The sequence below is a fragment of the Mus pahari genome, chromosome 12 (assembly GCF_900095145.1).
Source record: "Mus pahari chromosome 12, PAHARI_EIJ_v1.1, whole genome shotgun sequence".
Classification (NCBI taxonomy): domain Eukaryota; kingdom Metazoa; phylum Chordata; class Mammalia; order Rodentia; family Muridae; genus Mus; species Mus pahari.
This window is the reverse complement of record NC_034601.1, coordinates 76,854,340-76,868,071: the sequence shown is the minus strand read 5'-3', so window position 1 is coordinate 76,868,071 and position 13,732 is coordinate 76,854,340. Positions and strand designations below refer to the sequence as shown.

At 39.7% G+C, this 13,732-nt stretch overlaps 1 protein-coding gene across 1 annotated transcript in view; it reads left to right on the top strand.

Annotated features, from left to right (window-relative positions):
- The first annotated feature begins 1,078 nt into the window (after nt 1-1,078).
- Cyyr1 (cysteine and tyrosine rich 1) overlaps nt 1,079-13,732 on the top strand; it is a 91,841-nt gene continuing 79,187 nt past the window's right edge. Inside the window, exons 1-2 of the mRNA XM_021209831.2 lie at nt 1,079-1,436; nt 6,562-6,664. Of these exons, the coding sequence (XP_021065490.1) occupies nt 1,364-1,436; nt 6,562-6,664 (176 nt within the window). The 5' untranslated portion in view covers nt 1,079-1,363. The remainder of the gene's footprint in view (nt 1,437-6,561; nt 6,665-13,732) is intronic.

Genomic DNA, 13,732 nt, shown 5'->3' with positions numbered 1-13,732 from the left:
ATGCCCCAGTACAGGGGAATGCCAGGGCCAGGAAGTGGGAGTGGGTGGGTTGAGGAGCAGGGGGTGCGGGAGGGTATAGGGGGCTTTTGGGATAGCATTTGAAATGTAAATGAAGAAAATATCTAATTAAAAAAGAAAGAAAGAAAAAATGTAGTGAGTTGGCTGTAAAAATCTCCGGATTTCTGTTAGCTGACTTCTTGTCCTTACACACTCACTTTCTGTATGAACTTTGGAAGCCAATTTACCTGAAAGGCTTTCAGGTTGGCAGTCCTATTAAGATCTAATTTATCTCAAAATTGCAGAATGATCGAGGAAAACACATTATTTTACTGGCTTTACTTAGTGAAGAGAAATATTTCCTTTTATTTTTTTCTGTTTTCCTTTCTGCATAGAATTGAGCATTTTCATTTACAAAGAAAAAAAATTGATTTAGAAAAGAGTTTCTGCTTTGACTGATTTTTCCATACACATGAACAAGTTACTTGCTAATATTTTCGATTCAAAATTTTATAATTTCATTTTCTTTCTCTTATCTAATTGCATAGGACAGTAACTCCAGAGTAAAAGCCGTGGCCAGACACCTCTTGTTTCATTTGTTTTTCCTGAATTTGCTTGAAGTGCTTCAAGTGTTTGATAAATAGACATTTTACCAGCTTTCTGTCGAGGAAAGCTTTTCCGTCTAGTTTGTGTACTTACATATTCTTCCTGCCATTTAAATCTGGAAACTCCCATCTTCATTTGTTTAGATAGGAAACTAAAGTCTCCATCCATTCCTTCTATAAATGAATAAATAAATAAATAAATTAATTAATAAATAAATAAATAAAATAAGAGAAAGAAAAAGAAGAGGGGATGGGGAGTGTTGTGGCCCAAAGAAGACAGTAGACCTGTGGAATGAGGGGGTTGGCTAAACTGTAGCAAAAGTTGAACAAAAGTTCCTTCCTGCTGGAGCCAAGCACCCTGCCATTCTATAGAGGAAAACTCAGCGAAGTGGGGAGGAGTCTGTCACCTCCCCACCCCCATCCCACATTGGTGCCACCCTCAGAGATGAAACCTGAGCCTGGGTGGCCAAGGACGCCAGAGAGGCTGTCTTTTGCTTGCCAGAGCACAGCACCTTTGAGCAGAACATAAAGCCCCTGCGGCTGCTCACCCGGGCTAGGACCACTGGAGCCCAGCCGCCCTGCAGCCGGCAGCATTCGCCAGGACTGGGGTCATGGCCAGGACGGCTCTGGACCCAGTTCTCAGGACCACATCCCTGTTCTCCTGACCGCCCTGTATCCTCCGCATCGCTGCTGGGGTTCACTCCAGTCGCGGCCAGGTCTACCGGTCTGTCCTAGAGAGCAGCTTGAGGCCACCGGTTTGGATGGACGCGCTGAGGCTGCCCCGGCGTCCAGGGGTCCTGCTTCCGAAGTTGGTCCTGCTCTTTGTTTATGCAGGTCAGTGGTAGCGGGAACATGGACATAGGGTCCAGCCAGGGGCGTGGGGCCAACGCAGGAATGTAGAAGGGTGGCGATTCCCCTAGGAGGCAACACCAGACCCCGCATGCTCAAACACCATCTCTCCTTTAACATTACTCATTTGCTTGTTTGCTTTCTTTTTTGTTTGTAAAGCAACTAAAAAGCTCGCATTTAAGGGGATTTTAATCTGGCTAGGGTAAAGGCACATCCAGGATTTAAATGAACTTTGGTTGAGGGTCGCCAGAGACTCTTTAAAATACAAGTTATTCGAAATAAACTCATTAGTGACTTTTGCGTTTTATCGCAGGCTGCTGCTTACGTCTGGAATAATCCAGTTTTCTCTCTTTTAGAAGTCAGTTACTTTAGACATGTCCTTTTCTTTTTTTCTTTTCTTTTCTTTTTTTTAGAAGCTCCACAAAATTGGCTGAACAACCGTATGCCTGATCTATATGGTCTGGGAGAAATAGGATTTCGCCAGGCAAATATCATTTTCCTTTTTAAATGTGATTGAGCACCTGTTTGTGAAAGGCCCCTCGTTTCCCTCCTTATAATTATTCGTAGTGGCAATTGATGATAATTAGTGAAGCAGAGTGCTTTCCTTGTTCTGAGCTTGATAGGGAGCCTTCTGTGGCCTTTCAGGGCTTACTCAAGTATAAATTTAATTACACGTGCGCTCCTTGCATCCTCGTGTTCACAGGCAGTGCGAGCTTAAAGCATCTTGTGTTTCTAACTTTCTAAGACAATGAATCACAAGCTGACCTAGGCATAGGCCGAGCTGTTCAGCTCCCCACTCTTGCCAAGACAAGACACTCCAACTGAAAGGAAGATGTCCTTCAGCCTCTCTCATTACAGCAAAACATTTGAATTTCATCAGTGTATCAAGATAATCAAATCCCTCACCCGGATCTGCCAGAAAGAAGTCCTGGCTGGTTGAAAATTTTAATCTATTAAGATGCAAACTGGGACCTGCAGTTGAGCACAGTTAGTCAAGTACTTGCTTAACATAAACAAGCAAAAAGGCTTGGGTTCAATCCCCTGCACTGCCTTAACCAGCTGTGGGAGGCTCAAGTGTGTACGCCCAGCACTGGGGAGGTAGAGGCAGGAAAGTCAGAAGTTCCAGGTCATGGTTAGCTGTATGGTTAGTTTAAGACCCCACCCTACCCCATAGGAGACCCTGTCTTTAAAATAATTTAAAAAGCAAATTGGTATCTAAAAGGTATCATATTAAAGATGATAGAAGGAAAGTGCTGACTTTCTAATATAAAAGTTAATAAAAATAGAAAGAGTACCTCTTAGTTGATAACTCTCATTCCAATTCTAGTGATTGTAGCATTTCTGCTGTTTAGATTGTGTACAGTGTTTCTATTGGGGACACTAAGTATCCTGGTCCTACTTGCCATTTTGTATCAACATCTCACTGCTAGTTTCTTGAAAACAGTGATGATTCTCCCCACCACTTCAGCTTATCAAAGTAACACACACACATACACACACACACACACACACACACACACACACAGAGCAAGAAGCAAATGATGCTTCAGGTGATGCTGCTGTCTTGACTCAGGACCTTCATGGGGCCACAGCTTCTTTGTTCTGGGTCTCTTTCCCATGGTAGGCTGCAAAGCTGCTCTTGCCTCTTTCCCACTCTCTGGTCTACACTCACAGCTCCTCCAGTGTTCAGGGAACCTCAACAATGGACCAATGGGTGGTGGCTAGTGAAGTGGTTTCTATAGGTAGTTTTCTCTTTCCCTGAGCTTCTATCTAATCAGCTACAAGCCCAGCACTAGGGTGGCTTGCTGGTTTGTGTGAGAAAGGTTGAGTTCTTTGGTGAAAATTCCCGAACCGCCTATTTCAGAGGCTGTTTTAAGGTTACCACCTTTATTTGATGCTGGAGTCATGCTCTGTATTTTTGGTGGATAATAAGATGAGCCCAGAGATCAGTTTAATGTGGGAAAGCACGCAATCTTGTACCGTGTTGTCAAAGAAGCGGGCCATATCGCTATTTCAAGAGAGTAAGTCCCCGTGGGAAATACTTATTATGTTCACCAAGAGAACCTCCAAGGCAGGCAAGGCTACTAGACCGCAGGGGAGCTCAGTCAAATTCAGGTTATAACTTGGGAAATCTGAATGAGGAAAGCAAGTAGGACAAAGACATTTGGAGACTAGGAGAGCCCTGGACCAAGAAAACTTTAGGGTATAGTATTCACATATGCTGCTTGGTAAAATGGGTAATCCCAACAATGGATAGTTCAATTTGGTTGGAACTGAGACATGTAACTGGACACACATGTTGTGGTTAAATGCCCGAACACTCTAATAAGTGAATTCTAATAAGTGATTTCATAACACAGAATACCTCTAACTGGATACATTGACCATGGCCTAGTTATAGGCCTCGTTATATTACACAAAACAAATGCAATGCATTCATGTTCTGTTTGGTTAAGTAAAGTTAAGCAAATAGTAATTTCTTCTATGCTTAATACATTGGGTTTTTCTTTTTCTTGTTTCTCTTTGGGTTTGGTTTTTGGTTTTTGTTTTGTTTTGTTTTGTTTTGTTTTGTTTTGTTTGCGTAACTTTTGGAAGGAGATCCAAATGAAGTGTTTACGTTATTGTACAACTCTCACTGAAGGCTACAAAGACAGGATTAGATCAAGGTTTTACCATCTGGGCTTCAGCCCCTTCTTTTTCTTCCTCTCAGCTTCAGCTATAGCTGGCAGAAGCCATTTCTAGACAAGAGATTCAAGCCAGATAGACCTATCCTGTGCTCTTGCACTCCACATTCCTGAAGGTGGGTGGGCAGGATACGGGGGGACCCTCCCAGATCATATCTTTCATGAAAAAGTACTTGAAGACAGTCTGAACTCATTTTCAGGGATATTAATTTGACTTTTAGGAGTAGTTTTTTATTCTTTATTTTCTGAGGGCAACTAGACTGTTCCATTGTTTCCCAAAGGAGAAACAGCCCAATGTGATGTGCACTGTGATCTCCCCGAGATTACCCTCATAATATGGGAAAAATGGACTGTGATAGCACCATTAGCTCGGGGGTCTGATTGAAGGAAGGGCTAGGATTGTGAGGACATTCGTCAATTCTGGGAAGCAGACAGCAGTGCTAGAAAATACCATAAAAACAATGAACTGTGTGTAACGTGGATGTTCACTGCAGGAATTACCCTGCTACATGGCTAGAAACTTTGGGGCTTGGTTTCCTGTAATGCTGGCTCTTGGTGTTTTGATAACACGGTGTCCCCATGTCACTAGTAACAGTAAGGAGTGCAATGGGGCAGTTGAATCATTCAGTTCCTGGGAAGCTTAACTGGAAGTCAGGGCTCCCAGCCAGCACCAGGAGTAATGGGGTCTTCACTTCATGATCTCGGTAGCTATTAAGAACAAAACAGTAGCACAGCCCTGCTAAGCTCTGCAGAGAGCCTACTTGTCTAGATACCTGAATCAATTGAACAACAACCAAAAAATCAAGCTGGAGAAATTCACTAAGGACACTGACAGACTAGGAAGCCTAAAGAATTTCTGTGCCCCAACTGGAAGAGATGCCATGTACTTCTAATCTCAATGTGCAGAGGGTAAAGTCGGGAGATCTGGGGTTAAAGGGCATCTTTAGCAAGTCAGTCCAGCCAGGGCTATACCAACCGGACAAACAAATAGTGATGTATTTTCTTGAAAATACTGTTGCTGATGCTGTAGCTTCTTTCTTGGAGCTATATGATCGATTATGTTTCTCGTGTGGATTTAAGTAGAATAACAAAAATAATTTCCCTCTCCAGTCAAGTGGAAACTTTTAAAGTTCATCTTGTTTGTCTGTGATACAGAAATAAGGTGAAGAGGAAGAAAATATGACCTTTCTTAGTTGTTCCATGAGAACCACATTAATTAACAAAGTCAGCCGGCCTCTGCTCTATTTGGATCGCGTTTTAGGAAGACCTGGTTTAAAAGTTCCCGAAGGTTTGCTTTTTTTTTTTTTTTTTTTTTTTTTTTTTAAAAAGAAAGCAATAAAATAACATGTGTCCATAAATATAATAACTTGTACTTTTAATATCTTAGCTTTGTTAGGAATAAAAATTTCATATAATTTATAGCATACAATTCCCATTACTTTCAGGAGTTGAGCTGGAAGTGACTCATTTTGAGATTCTCAGGTACAGAACGTAAATTGTGGGAGTAGAATGCTTTTTAAATATGTACCTGAAACACATACACTATAGTTTGTACTGTTTCTTAGAGCTCAGTGATAACCGTATACTGTAAAATAAATCATTAGGTAGAACAAAGAGTGGATTAAGGTCAATGTGATTCTTATTAAATATTTTTGTATAGATTCTCTTGTTGAAAAGGACATATGGAAAAGCAATGTAGTCATGTCAGGTCCAACACATCCTTTTAATCAGAAATTCCCTGCTTCACATTGGGCTGTTTTATAGTTTATTGATTCTCCAATATGATATCAGGTAAACTGTCAATTTACAAGTTATTTATATGGACATTTTCTCTCACTAGCTCATTGCCTTCCAAGCCTAGTAGAGCAACAGTATGCAGAGTCAGTTCTGTAATTGTGTGTTTAGGAAGTCTAATTATGAAGGTAAAAATAACATAAGAAAAAGCATTACCAAATTACCATGGCAAATATACATGTTAGTTTCCAATGATCACTGTTGGTATTACCCATGCCAATAATATTTCTCATTAGTGTTGAACTTAATAGAGAATCAGTACTCCAAAGTCAGGAAATTTGGCTGTATAGAAGCTATTATAAAAAACTCCACTGGCAACTTTATTGACTGATGAGTTGAGTTGATACATTCCTTCCTTCTGTCATAATCTTGTTCACCCAAAGCCAACTTTGCAATGGCAGTTACAATGTTCAGAGCAGGAGACTTGGGGCGAATGGCTTTATGTCTACCAGCTTAGAGTCTACCTGGGGAGAAAGGCCAATTTAGTCCCTTAGAAAGGTTTTGGAATTTTGATTGTGAAAATGAACATTTCTGTGTGCTAAAAACTGGTTGGTTGATTTAGACACTAACAGGATAATTTTTTCTTAAGCTGAGATTTTACAACCTCAACCGCTCTCATTTTTACTTTGTAGGGGATTGCCTTGCTCAGTGTGGCAAAGAGTGCCGCTCTTACTGCTGCGACGGAAGTACACCCTACTGCTGCTCCTACTACGCCTACATTGGGAACATTCTCTCGTGAGTAGAGGGCACACCTGACAGTGTTCTTCCTTTGGTCCAGCCACTCTTTCAAGAAGCACTATGATATGAGTGCAGACTAGACAGTGAAGAGTGGTGCGGGAGATGGTGGCTCATACTTATAATGTAATTCCAGCACTGGGTGGCTGAGCCAGAGGGATTGCCAAGAATTTAAAGGCAGCCTGAGTAACATAACTATTTCCCGTTCAGTCTGGAATACTGTGTGAAATTTCATCATACACACACACATACACACACACACACACACACACACACACACACACATTAAAAGGTTGGTTATTGATTCAAAAATGTTCCCAGAGATTTAAATACTCATTAATATCATGTATATAATATTACTTGATAAATGTGTAAATTAAAAAAATGCCTTTATTAGAAGGGAGTTTTAAAACAATGCTTTCATTTTTTCTTGTATTATTATAGTTATTGTGTTATGTCATCTTATTATTGATAAACTCATGATATCCTCCAGTCTCCTATATTGAAGGATGTATAAGCTAACATTTGTTGTTAAATCATGGTCAGCTTATTTACCAACCATACCCTAAACTGTCTAATATATCACTAGTTAAGGAAAATGAGGGGTTATAAATAAAGAAAAAAATTGTAATATGAAATCTCAGTTATTTATATAACTCATATATGACAACTCAGAAATAAATTTAGAACGTAAGTAAAGGTAGATGTGAGTGATAGATAATCACATCCCATACACAGAAATGCAGACTGTGGTAAGTAGATCCCCTGTATTGGATTAAGAATGTATTTTATTGCTGCTTCTGACCAAAGGACAATGGGGGTAATGCCTGCCTTTGGACTGAAAGTCTCTAATTTTGTATTTCTGCTAAATCCAAGTGTGGGCTTGCAGGTCCTCTGCCCATAGAGTTGAGAAGTGAAAAGCCAGAACTAGTAGAAAAGGTCACCCAGCAGTCAGAGCCTCCTGTGGCTCAGCTCCGTTCTCTTCTGCTTTCCCTTTCCATACGCACGCATATGGATGAGTGGGAACTCTTCCATTCCTAGGTCCCTCATCTCAGCTTCTGCCTCCCGAAGGCTCAGGAGGCAACAGGAAGTGTAAGGCTTGTTCTGAGCGACCGCGCTGCTCCAGAAACAAGCCCACTGAGAAGCCTGGCAACAAAGCCCTCTGTTTCTCCAGAGGGAAGTCTATCACAATAAGAACTTTCAAGAGTCCACGCTAGACCTGATAACACAGTTCTGTTTGACTATACGTCATTCGCCAACAATCTGGTTTGGGATACTCTTAAAGACTATGAGCTACGGAAGGAATGCCAGGATGAAATTCTAAAAATGAATGATGTGTTGATTTTAAGTGGAGAGTAAATATTCAATGAAATATAAACTAAGTAAATTTTCTAAATGTTCCCTTATGGAGGATTCGGTGGCAAAGCAACTAATTGCTGATCAGCATATTTTTTCACAGGAATGGGATAACTGAAATATCTATAATGACTTTTATGATCGTAGATAGCTATACAGACTATAAGATAGTTAAAAGCTTCTGCTTAATACATTATATTTTTGATGATTTCTGAATGTCTTGTGCTACTACTGCTCCAGTGTATGTGTGAGTGGAACCAGTCATGGGTATGAATGAGCAAGCTTGGGATTCTTTGGTCCTGTGCTCTTGATGTCATTAAATGTAGGGACACTCACTAAATGTCAGTATGTATGGTGCCCAATTTATTCACTTACCACCCTGTCTCAGTGGGAAATAAATATTGTGGCCATAACTATTAACCAGAATATCGTAAATTTTTTTCTGTGGCTTAGATTTTGCAAAAAGAAATGCACCTTTCCGATCAGCACATTAATCGAGGTTACTAGAACCATGTACTTGTTATGCATTAATGGGAAAAAGGGAACTGTGTTTTGCAAGGGAAAAGTAAACACAGATGGCATTGTATTTCAGGCAGTTAAAACTGAACTTTCTGTCAAAAATAGAAACTTCTGAGTAAAGCTCTTGCTAAACAATTCTTAGGAGGGAAAAAAAAAACTTTAAAGTGTTTTTCCCACTGGATGGAAGAGGACACATTTTCAGGATTTCCAGTGATTGTTTAACCTTTGAAAGGAGTTTTTTACTCCACCCAAGACTTTTTTTTCTATTATGTTGTACTAGGTGCAGGGGGACAGGGTGGGGGGATGGGGGTGGGGGTGGGACTGGGCATCAGACCTAATAATGGCCATGTGTGTTCTTCTGTGCACGGTTCGCAATATTGCCGGTTTGGAATTCAAAATCTATACTGCCTTTCTCAAGCCCCTGGGCACATTCTGTTGAATAATTTGAATCATCTTAATAGAAAGTTAAACTTTCTTATGTTATCAGGGAAGTAGCAAGCAAGCAAGCAAGCAAGCAAGCAAGCAAGCAAGAAAGAAAGAAAGAAAGAAAGAAAGAAAGAGAAAGAAAGAAAGAAGGAAAGAGGGAAAGAAGGAAATGTAGGAAGAAAGAAAGAAAACCAATAGAGATAATAAAATTTAGTCTTGGATAATTGTATAAATTGGTTTTATCTTGTGGCTTAGTTTCAAAGTAAAAATGCCAACATTTAGTTTAAAATGAACTTTTAAAAAAATCAGGAAGAGCTCAGAAGATAATTGGGCCATTCCATGATGTCTATAAATTGCTTAAGAGAGGGGTACGGGGCCTCTGTCTACCACTGCAGCAGTCATAGCTGAGGGGGGATGTGTTGCTTTTTAAAACTTAACGTATGTGTGTCTGTCTGCGAGACAGAGACAGAGAGAAGTGTGTATTTACAGGGAGATGTTTAGAGAAGGGTTCATTAGTGACATTAGATAAGAGTTTTGAAGGAAGGGTAAAGGTTTACATAAATGAACAGTGAAGGAAAGGAAATTCCTTCGAGACAGAGAGACTCCTGGACACACAGCCAAAGATAGAAGCGAGGAAATGATCTTTTGGCAAAACCCATCTTGTTCAAAGTAGCCGGAAGGGAAATTAAACTTGGATTCAGAGATAGTAAGGGGGGGGTGGTCAGATAAAAGGAGGATTGTTATTAATAGACTTTTATTGGCTATGCCACCGCAAATTAAAATAAAACAATTTGATTTTCCATGGGAAAAGCAGTCATATGACTTTAGGTAGGGTAGATAGGGTAGAGACAATCTTAGGTACCACTAAGAAAGCCCTCAAATGGAGATTTCAAGTATTCTGTAGAAAAAAGATCAGGAAGGGCACAGGACATAATGTGTGCAACACGTTAGATAGACTACAGGACATGATATGAGTAAGAGATTTTTTTTTTTAATATATTATGAGCAAGCGCTTGAAGTTTAGAAGCATATATATATATATATATATATATATATATATATATATATATACTTTTTTAAAACGTGAGCTTTTGAGTTAATTTGAGAAATATGATACTTCCCACCGGAATGAGTCACACACATTGTTCAGCGACTCTTCCACAGAGAAGTTGGGACACCCTGATGGATGTATAGAAATGTTTGCATGTACATTGTTGATGGAACCTGACTGACATCCCGTAGAAGTGAAGTCAGGAAAAACTGTGGTTTGTAGAGTACTCTTTAGAACGGGTAGAATCCAAGGGAATACAAGATGTTACAGAATCACTATTCATTGTTATCCATTGGAGCAAACGAAAAACATAACCTTACTGAAAATAAGGTTAATAATAAGACACTTCACCATATCAGGAATTACTGTTCAATCTTATCTGTGAGCCAGACTGACTGGGAGGTAGTGTGAGCCAGACCATCAGATGTAGGACTTCATTGTCTAACTCAAAAAATAGGATTTTGCTTTCCCAGACTGCCATTTTAAACTGAAGATTAATCCAAGCACATCTAATAGCAGAAAAACATGCCCATAGGAAGCAATCAAGAGACAGAACTAATCCTGGTGGGATTTGGTTTCTTTTATTTTCAATGAACTATGAAAGATGTATTACCCACAGTTTTGCAAAGACAGCTTTGCAAAATATAACTACTGTGATTTTTTTTTTTTTTAGAGCCATGCTATGCATGAAGGCAAAACAAAGTTAAAGAATAAAGGTTTTCCATTTCGAAATGACATTTGTGGTCCTGTGGTAATCAAGGAGTTGAGGATGTTAATTAAACTCAGGAGACTTTTGCATCCGTTAAGAATAGCATTTAAATGGAAAAAAATTATTTTAGTTTCAGAGATGAAAAAAAAAAAAAAACTCTGAAAAAAGTAATCGCTGAGAAAAATACAAGTTAGTGGGTGTTCTAGCTCTGTCCCTGTCGCTGTGATAAGCCATACAACCAGAAGCACCTTTTGAGAGGAAGAAATTGATTGGCTTACACAGTCCACCATAGAGGGAAGCAAAGACAGGGACCTGGAGGCAGATACTGAAACAGGTTACATGAAATAATGGCTTTGCTCTGTGTGGCTTCTTTGGCCTGCTTTCCTAAACAATCCAGGAACACCAGTCTAGAAGTGAGACGATTTCCAGTGGCCTTGGCTTTTCCATGTCAGACATTAATCTACAAAATATTGGTTAGTCTAATGGAGGCAATTTCTCAGTTAAACTCCCATTTTCTAGGTGACTCTAGTTTGTGTTGAGTTGATTTAAAAAAAAAAAAACAACTAACAAACATCATGAAAATCTCACTTTTGTTTTATTAATAGCACCATGATGAACAGCAACCACAAAAGACAATGTTAAAATAAAGATGAACTTGATTGAAAATATAACAATAATTTCTGTTTTATCAAGGTAGAAAGTAGGTGTCTCTCTCAGAGGGCATAATTATATATTAGGGTTTATTTTATTAACAGCAAATACAAATGTGTTGATAAATGAAACTTTTCAGTCAAATGTATTATCTACTCTAATTGCCTTTATAAATGGTGTGTACTTAACATGAGTATTTGTTTTGAGAAAAAAATAGGTGAAGTTTCTAGGACATAGCTTCAATAAATTTGTAAAAATACACTCCAGCTATTCTGTGTTCTATACCAACTGCTGGAGGATGAAGCCATCAAGAAAACATAGACCTGCTCCTGTGGTTTTTTTTTTTTTAGGAGCTAACAGGTAACAGAGAGCTCTAAGCAGATTGCTTAGCCCGCTATGGTTGGTAGAGCTGAAAACCTGGCAGATCCAAAAAAGACTTCACTCTGCCCTGAGCGTGCCCCAAAGGCTTCTTGAAGAGGAATTATTCTGAAATCTAACACAGGAGCTTGGTGTGTTGTGCAGTTGCTAGACAACTTGCCTAGCAACCACAAGGTCCTAGCTTGGGTTTCCAGCACTGCCTAAACCAAGTGAAGTAGTATACACCCATAATGCCAGCCTTTGGGAGGCAGAGGCAGAGGGGTCAGGAGGTCAAAGTCATCTTTAACTATGAAGAATTCAGAACAGCCATAGCTGCAGGAGACACGGCTGTAAGTAAATAAATAAATCTCAAAAGTGACTAAATAAGTGATAAAATATGATTCACATTGAGAAAACTATGAATAGAGGGGAAATTTTAGGTTAATAGATAATCTTCATAAAAAATCATTTTGCCTTGATCCCCATACTTGGTGGCATGCAGATGCCTTCCTAAAAAGCCAGTGGTAGGCAAGCCTGTCTGCCGCTGTGGTTACTCAGGATTGCACTGAAAATCTCAACCAGCATGTCCCATAGGGCAGTAGAAAGACGATAAAATAATTAGAATGGTAGAAACTAAATTACTGATTGTCATTAGTAAATATTGTGATTGTTAATACAGACTTTTTAAACTAACAAAGTTTCACCAAGTATGCAGTATATACAATTTGTGTAACAAAATTAGTGGACTCCTATACGCCAGCAACACATACAAGGAATCCTTTAATGTGGATGCAAATAAACACCCAAACCACCTAAGGGCCATAAGAGAGATGAGTTAGGACTCAACACTATAGGACTTGCCTCGTATGCAGAAATTCCCGGCCTCCGTCCCCATCATTCCTCCCACCCACCACAAACGACTCGGGGCAAATAATAAGCAACTCCATATATACTTGGCATTTGCAGAGCAACAGAAAAACATGAAACTTCAATAGTGTTATTTACTATTTTGTGTCACTGTGATGAAAACACCTGATTGTGTGACCCTCAAGGCTTGGGCAACTTCTCATGAGCAGGAGGTAGGTAATATGTGACAAAGGACCTTCCTCACTGCTTACTGGCAGGAAGCAGAGAAGAGACAGGAAGTAGGCAAGAACAATCTAGCCCCAGGGACCTGATTCCAGGAGCCTCCTTTCTCTAGTCAGTTCCCACTTCCTCACGTTTCCAGAACAGCACCACACACACTGTGTACCTAGGCTCTATCACATGTGCTTAAGAAGACATTTCATATTCAGACCACATCATAATGAGGGGGGAAGAGAGGCCAGCATCATTTCTGTAGATGGGATATTGTAATAATGTCCTTTTTTCCAGGACTATCTATCAGTTCCATGTCATTTCAGTCAAAATCCTCTGAGTTGCTCTCTATTGAATTTGGGAGACCATGCCTAAGGGTTATGTGTAATAAAGATCTTAGAAAACTGACAATGGCTGTAATAAAAGCAAGGAGAACAGGCATTTCCTACAGACATGATAGATATGAACATTAATCATACCTCTATGATCCCAGTTACTCAGGGGCTTGAGGCTGGATGAGCGTGAGTCCAAGGCTAGCCAGGGAAACAGGGAGATCCTGTCTCTGAAGGAAAAATACTGCCTGTGAGATGTCTCAGTGAGTAAATGTGCTAGCTGAACAAGACTTGCAACTTGAGTTTGATCCCCAGAACCCACAGTGGAAATACAGAAATACTTCCTTTGAATCGTCCTTTGACCTATACCTGTCCTGCTACATCACACACACACACATACACACACACACACACACACACACACACACACACCATTACCACCAATAATAATAATAATAGTAAATTTAAAAACAAAATATACTTATTAGAAAGTATCTTATGTGTTATTGGATCATATAATCAAGACTATAGGGCTTAGAAATTTTTTAGTAAGCTCAACTCCTAGTCAGGCCAGTATCTCAGGAGAAGCA